Source organism: Carettochelys insculpta, chromosome 1, assembly GCF_033958435.1.
Source record: "Carettochelys insculpta isolate YL-2023 chromosome 1, ASM3395843v1, whole genome shotgun sequence".
NCBI lineage: Eukaryota > Metazoa > Chordata > Testudines > Carettochelyidae > Carettochelys > Carettochelys insculpta.
The window spans coordinates 235,425,983-235,450,775 of record NC_134137.1 but is presented as its reverse complement, the minus strand read 5'-3'; the positions used below and the strand labels follow the sequence as shown (position 1 = coordinate 235,450,775).

At 47.9% G+C, this 24,793-nt stretch overlaps 1 protein-coding gene across 1 annotated transcript in view; it reads left to right on the top strand.

Moving 5' to 3' along the window:
• LOC142014147 (alpha-2-macroglobulin-like protein 1) overlaps positions 1–24,793 on the top strand; it is a 79,435-nt gene that overhangs the window by 11,695 nt on the left and 42,947 nt on the right. Inside the window, exons 11-28 of the mRNA XM_074996268.1 lie at positions 1,065–1,174; positions 2,253–2,417; positions 4,299–4,532; positions 4,994–5,057; positions 6,519–6,664; positions 6,898–7,044; positions 7,993–8,181; positions 8,911–9,025; positions 14,462–14,579; positions 15,176–15,401; positions 15,614–15,740; positions 15,878–15,999; positions 16,317–16,368; positions 16,756–16,839; positions 18,326–18,502; positions 21,308–21,389; positions 21,512–21,668; positions 24,007–24,081. Coding sequence (XP_074852369.1) covers positions 1,065–1,174; positions 2,253–2,417; positions 4,299–4,532; positions 4,994–5,057; positions 6,519–6,664; positions 6,898–7,044; positions 7,993–8,181; positions 8,911–9,025; positions 14,462–14,579; positions 15,176–15,401; positions 15,614–15,740; positions 15,878–15,999; positions 16,317–16,368; positions 16,756–16,839; positions 18,326–18,502; positions 21,308–21,389; positions 21,512–21,668; positions 24,007–24,081 — 2,390 coding nt within the window. The remainder of the gene's footprint in view (positions 1–1,064; positions 1,175–2,252; positions 2,418–4,298; positions 4,533–4,993; positions 5,058–6,518; positions 6,665–6,897; positions 7,045–7,992; positions 8,182–8,910; positions 9,026–14,461; positions 14,580–15,175; positions 15,402–15,613; positions 15,741–15,877; positions 16,000–16,316; positions 16,369–16,755; positions 16,840–18,325; positions 18,503–21,307; positions 21,390–21,511; positions 21,669–24,006; positions 24,082–24,793) is intronic.

Here is a 24,793-nt window from a genome sequence, read left to right as displayed (position 1 = left end):
CCATAAGAGATTTTATTTCCTCTTTCTAGTGTCCCTGCTCGCTAGATTTCTTTGTTACCCCAAAAAGTCTCTAATAACAGTTACTGACCAGCCACTGAAGTGACCGCTAGTTTCTAAAACACAACTCTCAATCAGCCACAGAGCTGTAGCTAGCCATAGACTAAGCAGACATTTCCCCACTGTTAATCCCTAAACACAGTTCCTCTGATCATTTCCTGTCCTAAGGAGTAGACAGTCTTGTTTGCACAGTGCTGTCCTGCTTCTGCTCTCTGGCATCCCCACCACCAACACTGCTTTCCTTTAATCTGCCCCAAATGCTGGTGCTAAAATGATCTTCCTCGTCCATTGCATGTCATGCTTCCAATCTCCATCAGCTGCCTCTTGCTAACTGTATCAAGCTCTAGCTTTCCTTCTCTGCCCTCAGAGCCTGAGACAGCTCTACCCAGCCAACATCTCTGGCAGCATCTTCTTCTTTATTCTTTCTCAGCCCTTCATGTCCCCCTTCCGCTATCTGCCTGCCTTTCTCTGCACTGTCCTCTGTGCTTGGACTAATGTCCCAGTCCCAGTCTGTCTGCTTCCTAAGTCTCTCTTCAGTCCAATCCCTCCTGAAGACTTGCTTCTTCTGAATGGTCTACAGACACTAACCTTCATCAGTCACAAGTCCTCTGTAGGCCAACTGCCCATGGGAAGGAAGACATGGGGACTAACCATGATATATGTTTTACTAACCTAACACAGTCCCTTAGCTCTCCCAGTGCATCTTATGAGCTGGTAATCAACTGATTTTGTAGGGTATAACAAAGTCACCCTGTCATGGCTGGTTGAGGTGACCAGAGCAACTTATCTGTAGGTGACAGAGCTGCTTTTTTAACTCTAATAGTAGTGGTTGGTGCTGAAGGTACTGGGCTCAAATCTCAGTGTCCCTGTGGATGCGGTTCAGGCTTATGTATCTGACATTTAGACTGTCAGCTTTATGGGGGTATATTTGCCTTTTGTGTTTTGTCTCCTGTAGTGGTGAATACTTAAGACGTGTCAGCATTTAACTATCTCCCTTCTCAAACCAGGAGCCACAAACATGGGAACAGCCTCTATTTTTATCGTTGCTAAGATAGTGAAGGTGAACTTTGTCAATCTCAACCCCTTTTACAAGCTTGGATTTCCATACACAGGAAAGGTAACACAATTCCTCCTTCCCTTATGCAGGCAGCACCACCCCTTCATACTCCGGCGGCAGGCATGGTGGAGGGGAGAGAATAATATTGCTGGGAAAAAGCTGTATGGAAATACTCAGCAGGTGTACACTGATATAGCTCTATTGACATCAGTGGCAATATGCTGACTCATACCATTGGAGGAACAGATCCTCTGTGTCCACCTTTATGAGGAATTCTGGCTCCCATCCCATTCTGCCATCTCTCCCAGCTTAGTCACCAAGTGTGGAGAGTTAACTTTGGAAGATGGGTTCTTTGTTCTCTGGAGGTCTTCTGGGTGCTTTTCTCAATGCTCTACAACAATGACTCTGTCTCTCTAAGGACATACATGCTGGAGCTGCTGTTACTTTTAGAAAGGTCTCTGCATGTTCACTTCAGGCCTAGCATAGGCTACTGTGTAGCCCTTAGTAGAGCCTTGTATGGATCCAAAATTTGTATCCATGGACGCTGATACCTGCACATATAAAGTGGACATGCATAGATTCACTTCTGACCCCAATGCCCAAGTGTGGAAAAGGGATTGGTGTTGCAGTGAGTGCTGTGAGTGGCTCTGCAGAGGATTTTCTGCCCTCAGGGTCAGTACTGATCTAATGCCACAGTGTGGGCTAGGAAGAAATGGGCTTCTGGCGTTTCAGATGAGAAGTAAAATGGAAACCCTAAACCACTTCTATTCTTCAAAGACGACCCTATGTTGTTATTCAAAGGAAATGGTGTTGTAAGCTCTGTTGCCAGAATAATTATCTTCCTTGTCCTTAAACTCCCACCCAGTGGTCTCTGCTGGCTGCATTATTTTACCTGCTTGTCCTAAACTCCCACGCATTGTTACTGTGGCACAGCTGCTGCTATTGTTTCAGCAGTGGATACCAGGACCACTATATCCTGCCTTTTACCTGCTGAACACTTTATGGAAAGGGTTAGTATTCAGCACCAGCACTCACCCAGTTTCCAGCATGTAGAGGGTAGCTTATCGCCCAACCCATCCCCCTCCCAGCACAGTGATGAGTGGTAGAGGTGGTGCTTATTTCCCTTTATGCTCTGCAGATGCGCTTCACCCTCAATAGTATTCCCATCCAAAACCACACTGTCTACCTGACTGTGGATGTGGATGATGTGGAGACGCACCTGCCCTATATCACAGATGAGAAGGGTGAAGCCCATTTCGCACTGGACACAGCAAAGTGGAACAACACTCTGGTGTCGCTGAGGGTGAGTCACGCGGGGGGGCCAAACCAGGGTCAGAGCTAGAGGGGACCTGGAGACAGAACAGAGGAGGTGGAAGCAGGCTGTGGAGCCTTGGCCACCTGGAGCCAGAACTGCACGTTGCTCTGTCCTGTCTGCCTTGGCAGCTTTAATGGGCCCTTCCTGTTACCCACCTGCCTTGCCCGGGAAGACTTGTGGCTCCATTGTTACAATTCAGCCCAATGTGTCAATGAAGGAAATGCTTCCCTTGAGCAGGAGAACCCCCTCAAGCACAATTATATTGCACACCACAGCCTCCTACTGCCCTTCACTACCTGTAACTGTGGCAATAGCCTTTTCTCTCATTGCTCCTAAGCTTCTCTTAGAATAAATACATCTTAATATCTTCCTATCACCTACATACCTGTCACTGGATTTGCACTGGTGTCCCAGAGGTAAATGGGCCAAAGCCCCTTGCTTGATTCTCATTGCTATCCATTCCCTGTAGTTTGGGAACTGTATTGGAACCAGTGCTCTACAGCTGAAATGTTCCACACAACCTTCCCTGACACCCCAGCTCAATTCCGTTTCCCCGGACAGCAAACAATGTCTTCCAGGAGAATGTCCCATAGCCTGTTTCTAGTACCACGGCTCTGCAGCAAACTGGGCTTTGATTCCAGGGCAAGGCCCCGTGGTTTCCTCCACAACTTGCGGGAGAAAGCTGTAAACATCAGGGCTGGTGCAGGCCATATTTGGAAATGGTAGATTTGCTTGAAGTAAGTGTCAAGGATGAATAATACAACTCACGTCATTCTTTGTTATAGGCTGGGGTTAAACCTTGCTGAAGCTGGTAAGATTAATGACCACCCTTGTTTTGGGGTCAAAGAAGAAATAATAATGACCTAAACAAATGAAGGACCAAATCACCCCCGAAACAAAGACATCTATTACTTCACCCAGGAATTATAACTATATGGGTTTTATGGGGCATGGAGTTGGGGAGATATGTGTAGGGGAGAGAGAAGCAGGAACCGGTGCTGAAAAGCTGATAGAAACAGGCGTTGAAGGAAGTTCCAGGCATAGCCTCGACTGATCCTGGTGTGGTGGCCCTTGGAGAGCTCTAGAGAGAGATGCTGGGGGCTATGTGCAAGTAAAGTATCTCCTGTGATTCACCTTCCTCCTGTGTTCATGAAAACAGGACTTCGCACATTCCTTGCAAACACAAAACACTGCACCAAAGAAAAGTCCGACTCCAGTTTCTGCTCTAAATTGGAACATGCTAGAAGAGTCCAAGGGCTTTTTTTTCCTATCTCCTTTGATTAAAAGGGATAACACTTTTCATAGTAAATTCATTTTACTGTGCCTCATAACTTCCATTTTTCAGTCTGCTGCAGATTAAGGTACTGAGGACACATAATTGCATTATAGATGTTAGAGAAAGTGGGTGATGTGGGCAGCTGAGCATGGATGACTGGGACTTTTGACCTCTGGGGTTGTGGAAGAGACTAGCTGGGATTGTGGGACAAATATATTTGTTGGATATTTATGCAATGCAATAGTTAACGATGTTGCCCTGTAACAGTTACCTGTAGGCTTCTGAGTTAACACATTTTTGCAATGAATGGGAGAGTTCATGCCTCTCTGGCTGTCTGCAGGCATTGCAAACTGCATGCAGTTCACGTCTGGTTTTCTCTGAAATCAAAAGTGTTGAAAGCAGAGCTAAAAAGAAAAGCTAATATGTTCCAAAGGTCAATTCAGCAGCTGGGGGGTTCTGCTGTTGTTCCTGCCTCTGTGGATTATGTGGGGCCATTTACATATACTCTGGGAATTACACTGAATGTTTCCAGCAGGTACTCCATTTGTAAGCTCCTCCACTGGGTAATTCTGCCCTGCATTTTTGCTCTGAAGGGCAGATACTCCATTGTGAATATAACCCAGGGGGATCTCTATACCGTTGCAATTGTGGAAGAAGAGGCTTTCAACTGGCTGAAACCCTTCTACTCTGAGAGCAACAGCTTCCTGGAGATCCAGCAGGTGGAAGAAGAGCTGCCCTGTGACCAGGAACAGGAAGTGTGGGTGGATTATATCCTGGACCGGAATGAGCTGGGCCCTGGGGCAGATCATGTGGATTTCTATTACTTGGTGAGCCCTAATTTCCGGGGCAGTTAGACTGCAAGGTTTTTATACAGTAATGGCATCTACAGACACGTGCACTTTGTGGTTTCCACTCTATACTTGTCTTTGTAGACATCTCACTGACTGGAACACGTCTCTGAAACCCCCTTGCCAATCTCCCAGCCCCACAGCATTTTACAGCTATGTCATCTGGCTAGGAATGTCCTGAGGCAGGCTTAGGGGACTGTTGCCAGTCTGGGCTGACTCTCTGGGTGGTATCAGAAGGCATAGCTGCCAGGTGAGTGACTTGGCGGCCTTGCCTAGGATTTCCCACATTCAGAAGACTTGTGTAAGACAGCTGTGCCCTTGCTCATTAAGAGTTTAAAGATAAAGCACATTTGACTGTTTCTCTCACATGCTCCCTGCTCTGTATTTTCTCCTTTCTCAGAAGCCTGGCCCCCTGACAGGCTGTTCTGTTTCCTCCACAGGTTGTCTCAAGAGGCAGGATTGTTCTCAATGGTCAGAAGCAGGTGCCAACTGGCCAAGATGAGCGTAAGTGAGAAAACCCAAGGTGCACCTGCAATAAACTCCATGGAAGTCTTCACAATGGATCAGGCCACTGGGTCATTTTAGCATGGTAGGCAGGATGCTGCCATGCCAGGTTATGGACAGTCTAGTTCAGTGTCCCACCTCCTGTCTTGGTCAGCCCAGTCTGGTACCCTCCCTGACACTGGAGTTTTGTAAGAACACCTTTGAACAAACATCTGTCAGGGACGGTCTTAGGTATACTTGGGCCTGCCTCAGTGCTGGGCAACAGTCTAAATGACTTCTTCTCATCCTATGTTTCTATGATTCCTTGACCGGCCAGTGGCAGATGCTTAGAGAGAGAAAGTCTCTGGAGTGGCTGTTCTAATCCATATGTCAAGCAGTCTGAAAATGGCCCACAACTGGAAGTGCCAACCTCAGGGCAGACTGCCGAAAAGCAGGGCAGAAAACCTGAACTGGCTGTGTGTTCTGTAATTAGACTTCAAGAAGCGAGTAGTAGATGTGAATAGTCACCGATAGCCCCCTTACGTACTCCAGTCTGTCTTGCCACCTAGCCCCCAAATCATACCACATTCAGGTTACTCCCAGGCCCTACTCCAGATCACTTGTGCTCAGCTCCCAAACTAATGACAGTGTCTGTAGCTAATCCCATCACAAATGAACTAAACTAAAAATATATTAATGAAGAAAAAAATGAGAGTTATCTGCAAAGCTAAAAATGGAAGGGTACACACACAAATGTGTTCTAGTCTTCTCTATTAAGCAGCTGTGTATGTCCTTCGAGGGCTGACTCATGCCAAGCAGCAACAGGATCTCCTGCTTGTGCTTGGTAATGTTTGCCCCCTCTCAGTCTAAAGGGCACGAAAGGACTGGTTTCTCCTTGTCAGGGATTTTTCATCCTCTTCACCCCACGATCCAAGCTGATGGGATGAGCTCATGCGCAGGACAGGTTTCCTCCTCCTGGAGAGAGTAAGGAATGACATCAACAAGGTCTCTGTCCTTTGGCACGAGACAATGCCTCATGTGCCTGCAGTGGGCCATCCTGTGAGCAGGGTGAGCATTGTACCTCAGCTGGCGCTGCTTTCCCTGTTTGGTGAGTTACAGAATTAGGGAGGTGTTACAAGGCAAACATTCAATATAACACTATACCAAGCAGTGCAGATAGTGTAATGCAGGACTAAACCATACCATAAAATCTCAAAACTATTAAACATATTCTTATAAGACTAGTATCCGGTATAATGACACAAACCCAAAGGTAAGCCAGACTAGTTTCCAGCTGTCCATTTGACAGTGTTCAGAGGGACCCATAGCCTTGGCATGAGCTGTCACTGGTCTGCCAGCATCACACCATGTGCAGGAACTATGAAATCCTCTGCCTCTATAATATCCAGCAATAATAAGTTCCACAGGTTCTTTCTGTGGGTCTAAAAAAGTATTTCCTCCTCTTTGTGTTCACTCATGCAGCACTGAAGGGCTCCTTCTCATTGACGCTGCCCATCAGCTCTGATCTTGCACCCTCTGCCAATCTTTTGCTTTACGCCATATTTGCCGATGGAGAGGTGGCAGCCGATGTGGATGTGTTCATGATCAGCAAGTGTTTCAAACATAAGGTGAGTATGGTCCCAGCATGTGGGGGGAAATGCGATGGTGTGGCAGAGGGGTAGTCTGGCTGGGATGACATACCCTCAACAATCCCTGTGCCCTTCTTTCTGTGTTTCTTGTAGTGTCTCCCTTCCATTCTTCCTTCCTCGCCCAGTCTCTCTCTCTCTCCCTGTTGCTCATATACCCTCACTGTTTTCCACCCTTCTTCCGTTTGATAAACTTCTCCTTTCTCCTCCCATAGGTGACACTGGACTTCTCAGAGAAGGAAGACCTCCCTGGGTCGAAGGTCAGTCTGAACCTGAAGGCTGACCCTGGCTCTCTGTGCTCCGTCCGGGCCGTGGACAAGAGCGTCCGCCTGAAGGATGACAGTCTCATGACACCAGAGAGTGTGAGTAAACCTGCCCTGTCCCAAGCAGTAAGGGCCCCACTCTGGCCAGACTAACCCTGCAGGAGGTGGCAGGTGAGAGGTGTGCTCTGATGCACTGGAACAGGGCCGTCACACAAGGGGGGTAAACCCAGCCACCCCCAGCTTTTCTGACCCCTTTCATTATGCACTGGTTGCCTGCAGCCCTCTGCCTCCCTCCATCTCCTTGCCAGGCAGGTGGCTGATTCATCCTGGTGCCCACAATGGCAGCTCCAGGGGCCATTCTTGGAACGGAGGGGTGGGAGGAGCAGACAGAGAGATGGAACAGGCAGGTTCAAAGGAGCAGTGGGAGAGTTCCCAGGGAAGAAATGGGTGTGGGAGTGGGTTTGTTGCTCATCCTCTGCTCACCTGACTGGCGGCTCCTGCTGTTCCACCTGTACCATGTTTCTCTGCCGTGAGGGAGTCTGGGCTAATGGGTCGCTCACACAGCTGGGAGCCAGAACTTGGGTTCTAGCCCAAGTTTTGCCATTGATTAGCTGGGGCACCTTGGTCCTTTGGCCAGTGCATCTCTGCCTCAGTTTCCCTTTTAATCTATGGTGTGGGTTGTGAGACTGAAGTCACTGATGCTCATATGCTTCTGGGAGGCCTTTGTGCGAAAGACTTTTGTGATGGGCAAAGTATTAGAGAGTGACAAAATGGTGCCAGCCAGTCCCTAGGGCTTTCTTCGGCTTTATGCCGTGGAGTGTGGCTTCTTCAAATTTGATGGGGCTGGCAGGGATAGAATTTAGAATCCCCCTGCTACAAAAGTTCTTGAGGGAGAGGAGACTTGCCAGAGGGTTGTATCAGTATGGGGCCTGTGACACACAAGATGAGCTGTTCTGCTCCTCACCAGTAGAGGGCAATGTTTCGGACATGCGTGTTCCTGTACGCACACACACTAAACTGTCCAGTCCCCTCCTTTTCCCCATCCAGGTGTACAGGTCGCACTACGGACAGGATTATATGATTGACGGCCGAGGATTCGCTTATCGCTTGGAAGACTTTGAGCCATATCCTTGTCTGCCCCCTGTCACTCCCCACCTTCCTGGTGCTCGGAAAAGACGCTCCTTAATGGGAGCTCCCTGGTATCAAAGCGAGGCTGATGTCTATAGTTTATTTAAGGTGGGTATCTCCTGTGCTCCTGCACCAAACTTCTCTTAGGCCTGCATTGATCTCTAGTGTTGAACGTGTGTGGGAATTTGTAAAGAAAATGAGAAATGGGAGGTTTGCTAATGACTTCCTGTGTCTAACTGATCTTAAGCCAGATTGAGTTGGATAGAGGCCCAAGGCTGTTCTAGTTCAGGGGTCGATCTCTGCATATTCAGTTCCTTCCCTTGGCTGTTATACCCCAAACCGGGTGGTGAAGAGCCCCAGTAGCCGCAGAAGTGAGGCTGGGGTTTGCCACAGCTAATAGGAGCTGGGCAGACTGCACAGCTAGAGGCTGGGTTATTTCTGTCCCTGTTTTTAAGTGTGGTACACCAATTGTAAAGGTGAATGCTCTTTGGAATAGATTTATAACACTGTAAAGCTGATTTGGTTCATTAATTGGTTTTAATAGATTTAGTGGAGTTGATTGTGAGCTCATTGTTATCAGGTAAAACCTGAGGATTGCCACTGACTTTGGTAGAGATTTACTCCCATGAGTGAGAAGAATCAGGTCCAATAATGATCACAAATCTTTTGTCACACGTTGTCCTGGGCCTGCTAACATGGGATTTGGACTCTGTAGGAACATACAGAATTTCACAACACTTTAGCTTTCAGGGTCTCATGAATTACAATTTGTTTTTTCTTTCCCTATTCTCCCTTCCTACCCCTTGATCACTTTTTCATTCTCTCCATTTTCTAAAGCAACTGAGAATGAAAATTTTAACCAACACCAAAGTGAAGAAGCCAGTATCCTGTGTCCGGCCAACCTCTGAGAAAATAATGTTGTTTTCTACCAGAACCCAGTATGATGATAATGGTGAGAATTGAGTGCAATCTTCTGCTCACTTCCTGCCAGAATGTCTCTTACTGAGGGAGGCTAATCCCCACCTTACACTCTCCTGTCTTCTCTTTGAACCTGTTGCTGCAGTCTTGCACCGTCTGTGATTGAGGCTGCGTCTACACTATGAGGTAAACTCAAATGTAAGGAAGTTAGCTTGATATTACAATATTACTGTCTTCACTGTAAATGTCATTAGTTCGAATTAGGGAGCACCAATATCGATAGCATAATATCATCAGACGCGGCTGGGTGCAGCATCAAGTTTGAATTTAAAACTTCGAAAAAAGGCCAGTGTGGAAGTGCCATGTCTTAAAATTGAACTTATTAGCCCCTAGAAGTATTCTGTATGTATCCCACAAAGCTACGCGGTTACCCACCAGGTATGGCTGCTTCCTTCTCTGTTGCTCTCCAGGTGCACAGGAAGGAGGTCACAGGAAGCCTGTGAATCTGACCAGTGTGTGCTGGTCTCACAAGTCCAAAACTGCCACTCAGCTGTCAGCAGTGCATTAAGGGCAGCCAGCTGTTGTGACTTCTTGGACTGCAGTAGAAGGATTTACCTCTTCAGAAACTTCATGATCATCATCATACTCTACCATCATCGCCCTTTTTAATCAAAAGAAAAATCGCACGACAGCTCATGAAGTTGCGATAACAGTGTGTGCAATGAATGACTTGAAGCATCTGAGGATCCATGACTGCGCTAGCACTGTAATGGAGACAATGGGGTGATCTGCCCTTCATTTTTGCAAAGTTACTGAGTGCTCTGAATTCTGGGACAGTGCTTTGCTTTCTGGGACAGTGACATTGAACACCCACAAACACCTACAAGCAACCGGGACTAAGGCACTCTGAGATAGGTATCCACAATGCATTGCTCATGCAGTTGAACTTGGATAAGGCAATGGGAACACTGTAACTCAACGTGGATAAACAGAGGGTCAAATTTACAGAAGTTTTGTGGACACTTAAATTCGAATTCATAAGAACAAGATTAAAAATTGAATTTATTAAAAGTTGAATTTATCTCATAGTGTAGATGTAGCCCGAGGGAAGTACTTTGTCTGCATTGCGGCTTTGTTTTATACACAAAAAATATAATAGGAAGGAGCCATGGGGCAAAGAAGAGTCCAGCTAACTATGTTTATTAACTATTTATAACACACAAGGCCAGTTACATATACCCATTCCTGCTCTTGTGGATTCTGAAGCTTAAAACGTGGTAAACACCACCAGAAGTCTAAAACTCCATCCACACAAAAAAGTGGAGCCAATTACAACTACTCCATAACTCGCAGAACGCCGCCTCTGGGTAAAACCATGGCATCAATACACGTGACATGGAAACTACCTGAACATCATCAATTTATCAAGATGGCCCTTAACTAGAGATAAATTATTTATTCTCTCCAAGGGACTGAACTTTTGCCCCATCTCAGAACTTGATGCCATACTAACACATGGAGATACCATATCCACCTCAAAGAATTCCTTTTTGACAGCGATGAAATTACTCATAATTACCATGTTCCCACCAACAGGCATAAGAAAAAAGAATAATCTAACTGGATAAAATCATACTTTTGATCATGACATTGATTGCTCCAGGGAAAAATGACTGAAGTACTTAACAATGTACATCTGCTGCAATGTTTCCACCATTAAGAGGACAGCTATACAGTATCTGAAGTCTAACCACAAGATGGTGGCTGAAAATCCCTTCTATGTGCTTACAAAGATAAACAAATCTGTATGAATGTGACGCAGATCCATTATATCTGGCCAAGGTGCTCCTAGGCTTCAGCTACACTACAGAGGCATTTTGAAATAACTTATTTCAAAATAACAGAGCCACACACAAAATGTATTTCAAAAGAGCACCCAGCTACTTCAAAATAGCATTTCTGCACACATAGTTCTGTTCTGAAATAATGCCACTAGGCACCATTATGGCTTCCTTTGAAATAGCGCTATCTTGTGTCTTAATATCTGTTTTGAGCTACACATTATTCCTCCTGTAAGGAGGGTTACTGTTTTTGAAATAATGCACCCGCTATTTTGAATTTATTTCCAAATAGCGTGTGCATAGTGTAGACACTAGCAAAGCTATTGTCTCAAAATAATTCTGTAGTGTAGACGTAGCCTTACTGATGGAATATCCGGACTTAACAGAAACTATCCTCAAACCACTTACCACAGAAAGGGCCACCTTCCTCCAGGACATAGCCAACTTCCTCCAGAAAGCCTGCAGCATTAATACCATCCCTCAGAATACCATACTTGCCACCGTGGACGTCAAGTCCCTACATACCAGCATGCCCCACAATGACAGCATGGCAGCCTACCTCAAATATTTACAAGAAAGTGGGTTCTGCTCAGAGATCCACCCCCAAACACAAATCCAAAGTCATCCACCTCATTCTCATTCAGTAATTTTACATCCAACAACACTGTCCAAACCAAGCAAATAGCCATAGGTACTAGGATGGTCATGCAATAGGCCAGCCACTTTGCGAGAGAACTTGAAGAAGAATTTTTGACAATGAACCACACAGACAATGATATGCCTGAGATACATTGATAGTATTTTCATCCTCTGAACAAACAGCTTAAACACTCTCATAAACTTCCACTGCAACTTCATTAACTACCCACTGTTCATTCAAGTTTCTATCAAATAATTCCACAACAGCATCGACTTCCCGGACACCATGATCAGCTTCAACAATGGCATCTTACACACAAGTCTATATGTAAAAAAAAATCACATAGCTCCACATCAGCCTTCATAAGTCCAACTGCTACCACAAAAACACCAAGAAATTTATTATGTACAGCTGGGTTCTCAGATACCACAGAATATGCTTTGAGAAGGAAGGCCAGGATATGCACCTTAGCACAATCAAAATCACCTTCACCAAACAAAGACTGTCCACCAGAGAAGAAGATTAAATCATGGAATTCCTCTCTATTTGGTATTGGTCACATATGGAGTATTGCACCCAGTTTTGGGCTCCCCACTATAAAAAGGTGTGCATTGGCAAGAGTCCAGTGGAGGGCAGCAAAAATGTTTAGGGAACTGAGGCACATGACTTATGAGGAGAGACTGAGGGATTTAGATTTATTTAGTCTTCAGAAGAGAAGAATGAGTGGGGATTTGACAGAAGACTTCAGCTACCTGAAGGGAGTTCCAGAGAGGATGGACCAAGACAGTTCTCAGTGGTCACAGATGACAGCAATGGTTTCAAGTTGCAGTGGGTGGGGAAGGGGGAGTCTACATTGGATATTAGGAAAAACTATTTCACTAGAAAGATGGTGAAGCACTGGAATGGGCTGCCCAGGCACACTGTGGAATCTCCATCCTTAAAGGTTTTCAAGGCCAAGCTGGGATGATTTGGTTTGAGTTAGTCCTGCTTTGAGCAGGGGGCTAGAGTAGATGGTTTCCTGAGGGTCTCTTCTGAACCTAATCTTCTATTATTCTAGGAATCCAAATATACTAGGAGAATCTGCTTCAGTACAGAATCAAACACCCTCTTACCACACTGCCTAATTTTCACCGACCATCAGACACTGGTACATCGATAAAACAAAAACAATGGTATTTGGAGATAAGGAAATAGGAAGGAAGATCAGTGTAGGTGGGATTGAACTAGAGAATTTAGAGAAGTTCACGTATCTGGGGTGCAACATAATGTATGATCTAGACTGTAAGAAGGAAATAGTGACTAGAATAGGGAAAGCAAGAGCGAGTTTAAAGGCGAAGGACAAGATCTGGAAAAGCAAAGTGATTAGCTTAGGAACAAAGCTGAATGTATTGAAAATGTATATTCAGCAGCATATTGTATGGATGTGAAACATGGGCGCTAATGAAAGATTTGAAGAGAAGAATATTGGCGTTCAAGAGGAGTTGTTACAGGAAGGTCCTGAGAATAGGGTGGATGCAGAAAGTCACCAATGAGGAGTTATATAGGAAGATACAGCCGAAAGAGAACCTACTGCAGAAGGTTATACAGTGGAAGTTACAGCTATTCGGGCATATTTGCAGAATTAACAACGAATGAAAAATCAAGATCCCGCTATTTGGCAAAATGGATGGTTCAAATAGGAGAGGCAGACCCCACAGACAATGGGTAGATGATGTAGTAGGTTGGTGCAGAGCTCGTCTACAGAAACTGAGCCACTCAGCACTGGACTGGGAAAGATGGACAGAAATAGTGAGAGCGGCATCAGACACCAACAGGTGCTGAGGTAGTGGTTGTTGATGACGATAATGATAGTCACAGTCACACACGGAGGTATCATCAGACTACAACCTGTATGCTCACAGGACTCCTTGCTTAAAGAAATCTTTTGTGAACCCTCGCTTATGGCCTTTGAATAACTCTTCTGCTTCTCCAAGTTCATAATCAGAAGGAAGTTCCCCACAGACCAGGACACAACAACGCAAAGCACCACCAGACCTTGCCAGAATAAGAGATGCAAAACCTGCAGACACATATCCATTGCTACAATGATCAATATCCCCCCTCACAACACATCTTTCAAGATCCATGGGTCCTACATGCGCTTATCATGCCACATGTGGTGTATCTCACTGAGTGCCCGAAATGCTCTTTCAATAGCTATGTGGGTCAAACCAGACAATCCCTAGGCTCTCAAATTAATTCACACAGGAAAATGTAAGAAAAGCTTGTGGGAGACACTGTTTGCAAAGCAAATACTCCTTTCAGTCCTCATCCTCAAAGGAAAACTGCGTAACACTTTTTCCAAAGATGAGCCTGGGAGTGTAAATTCATAACATAGACAGGACAAATAATTGACTTAATAAAGATATGGATTGATGGTTTATTACAGCAATTCATAACCTGCTAGCCCCTCTTTTTGTTTGATGACTTGAGGGGTGCTAGCAGGCCATTTCGTATTAAATGGTCCCTTGGAATATATGCTGACTACTTCTGCTAAACTATCTGTTCAACCTTGTACGGAGCTGTGACACAGCATGCCTTTTCCAGACCTGAAAAAGACCACTGTGTAAATTTGAAAGCTGGTCTCTCCTTAACAGAAGTTGGTCCAGTAAGAGATATCACCTCACCCCTCTTGTCTCTTCTAAGCTCTGTAACGGAATACTCTACTCCTATGCACTCCGTGCCCTGAAACCGGCTCTCAATCTGTTGGCTGCATGCCAGACTCAGTGCTCCTGAAGGCCGATCTCCCTCTGATGCCTCCTTTTTCTCACTGAACCCATTCTTCTGATGTCAGAGAGTCTGGGGGGGCTGATGCCCTCGCACACCCATACCCTCTATCAGAACTTGATAACCCAGTGCTGGGTTGTCTGTGACTGAAGAGCTAATCTCCCCCCAGACACTAAACACAGCACTTCATACAGCTACTAACCCGTCCTTTTACTCCTCACAGTCATTCCCTTGCCTGTTCCTCAACCGATTGCTAGTGCAGCACCAAGCCCCGAAAAGGAAAAGACAAAACCACGGACGCATTTTCCAGAGACCTGGATCTGGGATCTGGTCCCCGTTGGGTAAGTGGCCCCTGACAGATCCCCCAGGAAGAAAATCACTGGTGGTCTCTGAGCGTTAAACTCTCTGCCATCTCCGGAGAGTGCTGTGCCTCACTTTGTAATGCTTTATGATGTGATTCAAATACTCCCCCAGCACAGGAGCTAAGGGGAAGCCTTTGCTGCAAAAACTCTGCCTCGTGATTTATATGTCCTGCTTTAGGGAATGGAACCTTCTATCTATCCCCAGTAAGTCTTCCATGTTTCCCAAGCAATTTGTCATAATCATATGTACACAACAGGCACACAAAATTTGACTGAAACGTTTAGACCCTCTAGTAGTCTTCAAAATGGGGGAAACAAGTCACATCCTCCACAGTGTCTGCTCCTTGTCTTTTATTTTGGGGCTTATGAAGAGATTTATATGAAATACTTTTCTTTAAAAAAAAACATGGTGCCCTAGAGATGAAAGGTTTTGTATTCCATAGTCCTAGCCCCCAAATCAGGCAATGTCCCAACCAACACTGGTTGGAAACCACGCTCCATGCCTCATTCCCCAGAGCACTGGCTGAAATTCTGTGCTGATGCTGAAAGATTTCCTGCCTCTGTTCACATTGTAGTGAAGAGGGGACGACATCTCTGCAGGCCACTGCTCCTGACACCATCACAGAGTGGCAAGCCAACATGTTCTGTGTTGCGGATAGTGGTTTTGGACTCTCTCAGACGACCAAGTTCAGGGTCTTCCAGCCCTTCTTTGTGGATGTGACACTGCCCTACTCTGTGGTCCGGGAAGAGACCTTCACCCTAAAGGCCACCGTCTTCAACTATCTGAAGGACTGTATTCAGGTGAGTGCTCACCATCCCCCTCATGTCACCCCCCATGTGCCCTGGCAAGGATGTACTCAAGTACCCTTGTTCCAGGGACTGAGTATACCAGACTCTGAAGTGCCCTGGTCATGCACATCTAGTCCACGTTGTGCAGACTGATATAGTACCAGAGGTGTGTCTCCTTTGGACAGCTGCCAGGTGCTCAGTGTGTTTGTTCCCCTCCTGTTCAGGTGCACACCAGCCTGGCTGAGTCTCCGGAGCTCCAGGTGGAACCTTGCTCAGGTTGCCAATACACCAGCTGCCTCTGCAGCAGTGAAGCCAAGACCTTCTCCTGGAATGTGACTGCCACCAAACTGGGTGAGGCAGCTGAGAGTGAAGCAGGGGACAGCGGAGAATCTGAATGTCCATCTGTCTGCCCGTGTGTGTGTCTCTCCCCTTCTCCTCTCCAGTCTGTGCTCTGATCCCTCAGCGATGCTTTTTTGTCACCTCCCTAGGAAAGGTGAATGTCTCCGTAAGCACGGAGGCACAAGAGACACATGAGCTGTGCGGCAATCAGATTGCTGTGACGCCTCCCCGAGGACAGACAGACACGGTGATACGAACCCTGCGTGTCAAGGTCAGTCAGGCTTCAAAGCCAACAGGTAGGCCTTGCCCTGGGACGCCAGGGTCAGGGAGGGGTGTGGGGCTGCAGTGGAACATCAGGTCCTCAAGCACAAATAGGCCAGCACGGGAACAGCAGGGTCTAGGAGCAAAAACAAGGTGTCGGGGAGAGATTAGTTCCCCTTGGGCACAGATATAGTGGCACTCAGGATGCAAGGTTAGGGAGGAGAATGAGTCAGTAGTCCCCCTTCAGGCACAGACAGGCCAACACTGGAACAGCCATCTGCCTTTGTGTCATCGCCTTTCAGACTCCCACTCTCTTTCCATCCACAGGCCGGTGGTGTCCTTAAAGAGGAGACTCACAACATCTTCCTGTGTGCTACAGGTATGGATGGGTTAGCCCCACGATTGCTCTGGCTTGTAATGGAGGCTTCCGTGTTGTTTCAGGGCCCCAAAGAGTGAAAGCAACTGTTTGGACAGAAAACACTGAAAGCACTGGCCCTTTCTGAGGCAGAGGCACCGCAGGCCACAAGTGCCGTGCCCATGTTGCCGTTATGCTCTGTCCTGTGATGGCAGCTCCCTGGGGGGACACGCGTATGCCATTCATGCGCACAGTGCATGCTAACAGGGCAGGACAAGACCCTCAGTATCATGTCTGAGCTCATACTTCTTCAAATGCTCTGAGTGGTGCCTCCCCCTGCTGTGCTGAGTCCGTGGTTCTAGCTTTCACCAATCTCCCACACTGTTAATTCTTGGGTCTTGTCTCTTGCAGAGGATCCAGTTACTCAAGAAGTTTCCCTGAAGCTGCCAGAAGTAGTCTTGGAAGGATCAGGCCGAGCCTCTGTCTCTGTCATTGGTGAAGTCCCTTTCCCCATTCCCTTGCCCCCGGGGGAAAGAGCTCATGCAGCATCTAGCGCTAATGCTGCACCAGTCAGCCTCAGTCAGACATGGCTGATGCTTATGGCTTCATCAGGAACCTTTTCTGGAGCCATTGCCTTCCAGAGGAACTCCATAGAATGAAACGGACCCCTGACGGTTGGACTTGGAGAGGCAGTTTCTGGGGAAGACCATGCCACAGATCTCAACGTTAGGGAAGATTTCTGGAAAGCAAGCCTGAGAACTCCACCCTTGGTTCACATTTTATCGTGGTTTCAGTCTCTGGCAACCCCTGTCATAAACGAATCCTCTCTCTCCTCATCATTGCCACCCTGCAAATAACTGAGAGGGTTCTTATCTCCCCACTCCCCTTGCTTAGCCAAAGAAAAGAGACCGTTATTTAAGTATGTCCTTATAAATAATCCCTAAGAGCCCCATAGTCAGTGTACTTCTTTATCCAGGGGCAAGTGAGGGCTCATGAGTTCAACTGCACTCACAAAAATTGTGAAAAGTAGGGTGCAGAAACAGGGGAGCCCACTTCTCCTTGCCTGGGTCAGTGGCGGCCGGGGCTGGCATGTGGTTTGCGCAGTGACTCACCCTGCAACGGTAGCTCCTGTTCCACGAGGCGTGGCCTGCTCCTAGATCCTAACGCCCAGAGCAGAGGACCGGGACCGGTCCCACAGAACAGAAGTTGCTGCTGCAGGGTGAGGGCAGGCCTGGCTTGTGCTCCAGCCCACCTCCCTCCTGAGACCTTCCTTCTGCATGAGGCCGGGATTAGGGCTGGGGTGCCCGGGAGGCCTGTGCAGCCGTGGTGCTCAGTGCCTCTCAGCAGGTTAGTTTAGTGTACCCAGTGAGTCAGGAATCCTCCCTGCTTCTCACGCAATTCACCACAGACCACTGGTCTGTTACTAGGGCTGTGGGCCGAGAGCTCCAAATGTATTTAGGCCCCTAACTGGCATCAAAAGCAGTGGCAGTTGGGGGCCCTTATATTTCTCCAGGCCGTGGTGTCCACAGCTACCTCAGAAATTGGGCTTATTTCAGGCTTAATTGGCTTGTTTGAGCTAGCTTGCAGCTCCTTGCTTGGCTGGGCTTGCTGCTGCTGCTTCTTTCTTTCTTCTTCTTTTCATTTGTTTCTAGCAAGCAGGGCAAGGGGATAAACAGGAGTGCACAGTGCCCTACCGCAGACCCAAACTGCACACTGGGGGGACCTAGTCACATGGAGCGGTGGGGTTCTTTTAGGGATTGGCTTGTTTTGAAAGGAGACTGGCTTGATTTTTGGTGCTTATTTATGTTGCGTGAAAGTCAGCAACCAGCTCCGGCTCCATACGGAGAGAGATTATCAGCTCCCTGTCCTGGGGTGTTATGTCCGGGCACATCCAGATTTCTTGTGTGGTTTAGAAGCAGGAGGAGAAATACTGGGGGAGAGAGCTGATCTCACATGTTTTCTCTCTATCCTCAATCCTCAGGGGATATTATGGGCACAGCCTTACACAATTTACACCAGCTACTCCGTTTGCCCATTGGCTGTGGTGAACAGAACATGGTCATGTTTGCTCCAAACACCTTTGTACTCAAGTACTTGGAGAACACAAATCAGCTTACCCCAGCCATCAGAGACAAGGCAGCGGAGTTCATGAAGACTGGTAAGCAATGCTATAGATGCTGGGACCAGGAGAACATTTCCATTTTAAACTGGTTTCCATTATATGCTGGGTTCACAGTGTGACTCAATGGCTCTCAGCATCCCTGCTATACAAATTCTTCCAGCATCCCCCTTCTTCTCTTCTGTTATAAGGATGATTCCCTACATCACAGCTGAGGGGCACTGGCAGAGCTGTGCAGGGAGCCCAGGGCTGGAATAGCAGGGGGCTGCAGGGCAGGGCTGAGGGGCACTGGCAGAGCTGTGAGGGGAGCCCAGGGCTGGAATAGCAGAGGGGCTGCAGGGCAGGGCTGAAGGGCACTGGCAGAGCTGTGCAGGGAGCCCAGGGCTGGAATAGCAGAGGGGCTGCAGGACAGAGCTGAGGGACACTGGCAGAGCTGTGAGGGGAGCCCAGGGCTGGAATAGCAGAGGGGCTGCAGGGCAGGGCTGAGGGGCACTGGCAGGGCTATGTGGGGAATCCCAGGGTACAAATAGCAGGACAGGTTTGAGTGGCATTAGGAGAGCCTTAGGGAAGGAAAGACTTTTTAACAAGCAATTCTTGTAGCAGAATGACAACTTCAGTAGCTGAGATTAAGGCCAGATTGCTGCTTAAAGCTTGACTGTTTCAAGTGCTCTAAAATCCATAGAGATAGACAGATTGCTTTGAAACCCAATGAACCCTATGGGGATTTGGTGTGATCTAAATTTGGGACCTTGTGTCTAAGGCGTTCCTGAGGTACAGCCATCAGAATAAAAAATTGGCTTTTCTGAATGTTGCCACGTTCTGGCAACACTTTTTGCTCACAGCTAGAAATCAAACAAGAGCTTAGCTCATTTCACCGGGTCTCCCACACTCAAGGGTTACTTCAGCAAGCCCTTTGGGGAAAATCAGATTTAAACACCTTCAGAGAGGTGCACTAAGGCTCACACGTCCATTCCATCGGTGTACTTAATGACTTGTGCTGAACGTTTGCGAACAGAGGTTTCTCACCCACTCTGGCTGGATAGCACAGGTTGAACCTCTCTAATCCAGAGCTCTCTCAGCTGGCAAACTCCGTAATCTGGCGTGATTTTAGTTGGCCAGATGACCACTTATCATGGATGTGGCCAAGTTTCCCGTGGTCCCATAAAGTTTGCTTACAGCCACCAGTCCTGGCTCTCAGTGTTCTGTCCTGTTATTTAACTGTAATTTACCCCTAAATGTCTTTCAAGAGTCAAGTAAGCAGTGGAAATGTTGGTAATGTGTCAGACAATATTGGCCTCCTGTCGTCTGGTGAATGCTCTCATTCAGCACTGGTCAGGTCCCAAGGGTGCTGGATGAGAGAGGGTCAACCTGTAGCCTTCAAAGCTGCCCCAGCCGGCTCCTTAGTTTGAGTCCAACCTCATCACAGGATTCCGTCTAAGGGCTCCTGTATTACTGCCACTTTACTGAGCTGTAACTTCTTTATTCAGGGGTGTGAAACCCCCGGCTCCGAGCAGCAAGTTACAGTGCTTTAAGGCACCAGCGTAAGTCGGCTGTCAGTGCTGTTAGCTACTCCCCTCATGGAGGTGATTTACATAAAGAAAGAAGTGCGCTGATCATGGTGCCATGAGCGCACAGAGATATTCGAGCACTGCTGTGGCAGCACTTTAATCCTAGAAGTGCAGACAAGCCCTTTACCTGTTATTTCTCCCCACTGCTGGATCTTCTCATGTTACAGTCACAGCGCTGTGACGCTCCTCAAACTCATCTCCATCCCCGCTCACAAACACACCTCGGCCAACTGGCTCCAGCATCCAATATAGCCACAACTCACGTAGGTGGGAAGGGTGCAAAATGAAGCCCACACACTGTTCTCTGATCCCACCTCACTGCTGACCGTTCCCATGGCAAGCCCCCACCCTCTTCAGTGCCTTGCTATTACCGAGACAACCTACACCATGCTGCAGTAGCTCCCCTTACTCATACAAAGGCTTGGGCACGAACCCACGTTTCCTCATGTCATACTCTTAGCTCCGTCATGCTTCTCAAACTAATGTTCCATCTCCTCAGAGCAGCTCTTTCACCTGCATGTGCCGTGTCCGGCATTGCAGCCAGCTCAGCCTTCATGTCCTGCTCCGCCGAACAGCTTTGGGCCTCCTGCTCTCCAGCTGCGGGAGCAGAGAGAGGCCTGTTGGAGAAAGAGAGGAGTTGCCCAGGAGCCAGCAGTTGATTGTAGATAGAGGAGGGGTTGGGAGGGAGCAGAGTGGAGCCAGGCCACTTTCACAAGGCAGGAGGCAACAGTAGAAAAAAAGGATAGCAATTTGTATCTGAGAACTTGACACATGCTTCCTTTCTAATACATCTAGTAGAAGGGAAATTAAGCGCTGTGCTGGACCAGGAATAGAAGGGGTTTGAACACATCACCTCCAATGTATCTCCACTTGCTGTAACTAGAGCCCATTCTTCTCATGCAGCTCAGAGTGCTAATTAGGGATTCCTTAGGGAAGAGTCCTACAGAATGGACTCAGTGGACATGAAACCCATCAGGCCCACAGAAATACCTCTGAAAATCAATGGAGTCAGATGCCGGGGTATGCTCCAGCTTATTGTACTGCTCTGGTGCTGCAAAGCAGCTCTCAGACACCCCTCCAGCAGTGCCCAGCAGCTGTATGCTCTCTCTGGAGTGGCGCAGACCATCCAGATCATGCCAGGATAGGATCAGGTAGGGAACAAGCTGCATTCGGTAGGTATGGAGCTGTCCTGTGGAATTCCACACCTGGGCTATCATTCAGGAGTGCGGCAAGTCCTCAGGCTTGAGAGTCCATTCCATTCCTCCTGTCTCCCTAGGTTACCAGCGCCAGCTGCTCTACAAACACGACAATGGTTCCTACAGCGCCTTTGGGAAGCGTGATGCAGAGGGCAACACCTGGTGAGCAAGCAGAACTGTTGCTGTCCAGCCCCACTGGGGGCCAGGAGTCTCAGGGGCATGAGCCTTCCAGATTCTGAGGCCAACGGTACAAAGATCCTCTCTCCTTTGCTCTCGGTCCACAGGCTGACAGCTTTTGTGGCTCGGTCCTTCGGCCAGGCCAGCTCCTACATATACATTGACAAGCAGCACGTGCAGGATGCTATCCACTGGCTGGGGCAGAACCAGCTGCCCAGCGGCTGCTTCCAGAGTGTGGGGAAGCTCTTCAACAATGCCCTGAAGGTATGGACACTGGAGAAATTATAGTGGTGGAGAAGGAGCTGGCAGTTCCCACAGAACAGCTGTCTGCACCCTCTCACCACCTTGCAAGCTACAGTGAACTGACATTGACGTGAGTGACTTATAATGTCAGTATCCTCTCCCGTGCTGCTTTGCGGATTGCCTGTGAAGAATGACTAGCAGAATGGCGTTGCTATTTCGGGGAAAGCTAGCTCAAACGGGCTCTGTTTACAAATGTACTTTTTTCTAACTCCTGCTCCAGAAAGCCCAACCTAGGCTTGGAGACTCGGGCCTCTTTCCTTCACTCACATCATCACTGACCATAAAGGTTCTTCAGGGCACATCACATTCTCCCGGACACCTTCAAAGCTTATTGTCATTACGTTTGTATGGTTGTGAAGGATGGACACTCCGAAAAGCATGCTGCCGGTAACGCACAGGCCAGAATAGAATCCAGCTCTCATTGGGCTGTGCTAGTCCCACGGGGCTAGCAGAAAAAGGCAACAAGGCCAGCAGCTGGTCAAAGGAGGAGCCATTTTTCGGAGTAGAACTGCATTTGTAGTAGAACTGGCTGCGCATTGGTGGAATGAAGCAGCACATCGGCCTTGTGCTAAGCCAGCTTTACCTTGCCGAGGCTGTTTCCTGAGCTGCAGAGCTGGGTTTTACACCAGGTTACTCCCACGTGAGTGTGAATCCCGGCATTGATGTCAGTGAAGTCAGTTACTGCAGATTCATGCCAATCTCACTGGGAGCAGTAGCTGGCCTTCACTGTGCATGGCTTATAACAAAATGTGCACAATTGTTTCAGCAGTTTGGGTTCCAGGCCAGTTTTCTGTGAAAAAAGTTGTTGAGTTGAGCTCCACTCTCCCTCTCTGAGTACTGTGGAGCTGTGACTGCCACTTTCCCTGGCTTCCTGAATGCCAGACTGGGTCTGCAGGCTCAGCCCTGACTTGTTCCTTGACCCTGGGGAGACCTGAGCAGGAAGTTTGCTGCCTGCTCTCGGGTGGTTCAGGTAGGCCTGCTGCACGCAGCCACAAAGAGCTCTATGTCTCCAATCTCCTTTCCCCATAGACCCCAGGGGAAGCAAAACTCCTGTAAGGCATAAATTGCTGGGATACTTCCCAGGGATTCCAGGGTCATGAAACACCTTGGTACTACCTGCCCTTGGCATGAGTCCGCTCCCAACTCCACTGGCAATGCGGGGCTCACTTTGGCCCTTCAGGCTTCACAGGGCTCACAGTCACTCTTTAGGTTAGTGATAGGAACACACCTGTCCACAGCACATACCCCTGGAGTAACCGGCCCCTGTTCCACTGGGCACATGCAGAATTCAGAGGTAGACTTTTCCTAAAGAAACAGTCCACCCCAGCTTATCAGCTCCACCTCAGCTCTCCACACCACTTAACACAGAACACTTAGATATGTTTACAAAGAAAACTAGGGAAAGCATATTTGAGGATGAGAAAAGCCTGGACTGACAGCAAGCAGAAGTACTGCAAACACAAGGTTACGTCTACCACAGCTGCTCTCACACTGTGGAAGGGGACCCCAAAGTGGGTCGTGACTCTGTTTTAATGCAGTCGCAGGGCTAGCATTAGACTTACGGAGACCTGGGGCTCGAGCCCCACTATACATGGGTTACTGGCACCCAGAAAAGCATCCACCCCTTATCTATGTGTACGGAGGTTTTTCAGTGGAATTTTGACTGAGGAGACGTCCTATGATAAAGGCAAAATGGGCCTGATCTGCCAGGTTTTATCGAACTTTTACAACCTTCCCACCCTGGTAAGGAAATCAGACCAACTCCATCAAACCCTTCAGCAGAGCTTTAGCTTCTTCACTCATCCTAATTGGCATAGACAGCGCCAGGCACATACAGAGGAGGAAATCCTTTCAGCTCTGCTGCCAGGGAGAGGGAGCTGAGGAGGCTAAAGTAGATGGAGACAGAAGGTTTAAACCTCAGCTCCATTGTTTATGAGACTAGCAAGTCTCCAAGCTGCAGTGGATGGAGCATTTGAATCTTTGGAGCCAAATCCTTTCTGGCACCCCCAAGACCAATGCAGGGAGATCAAGGCCTGATATTGAGACGTGTCCTCTGAATGCCTGCCATTAACCTCTCAAAGTAACAATTTCTGTAGCCCAATTTGCAGAGAATGAACATTTGGCCACAGTGTAGGCCGCTTTTCATTGTTCTCTCTGCACCACCATTAATCTGATAGAACTCTCCCTGTCTCTCATACTGTGGGATGCCTGCAAGTATTTTCCACGTGGCGAGGGAGCGATGCATGCCCTCTTTGCTCCTGTTTTGCCTCTTTCTCTTGCCTCTCTGTGCGCCCCATAGGGTGGTGTGGATGACGAGATCTCACTGACGGCTTACATCACTGCTGCGCTGCTGGAGCTCCACGCAGAGAAGAATGTGAGTAGCTCCTGAACATTCACAGAGTTTGAGGGAACCCTCTACCTACCCTCCTTCCACAGCCCAAGGGTGCAGGGACTGGTTGGCCCAGGTGAGGGAAATCCACTCCCACTTCACTTTCTTATTTGTACATCACCGTCCTGGAAAAAGCAACGGGCTGGTGATTCAGAAGAGAAGAGCAGCATCTCTTTGTAGAAGCTGCCAATCCCATGCGTCATGAATTTAGCGTGAAAGTCAAAGTCCCGGGTTCTCATTTCCCCACAAAGCTGCTGACTGTCCCCATGGGACTGTGAAGACCAAGACAATTTGATCTTCTTTTGCCTGGGTCACTTGACTGAAATATCCTTTTATAGTGATAACACGTTGTATATCTCAAAGCATCTCAAGCACCTGTCTACACAGTCTCAGGAACCATAGCTCAATCAGGCAACTACAAGCTGCTTTATATAGATGGCAAATTAGCACAGAGAGAAAGGATGTGACTTGCCCAAGATTGTACAACAAGTTACCTGCAAAGGAAATGATTCCAGTGGCCCATCTCACAGTCCCGTGCTTTCGCCATAAGAAATCCCCTGATCCGTATTAAACAGCAGGGTCCTCATGAGAAATAAGACTCTGTGTGGGAGTCAGACGTCCTTGGGAAATAACATACAAATGGCATCTCACCTACCCAGTGCGAGCTGTAATATCTGACCCACACTTCTGGGGGAAA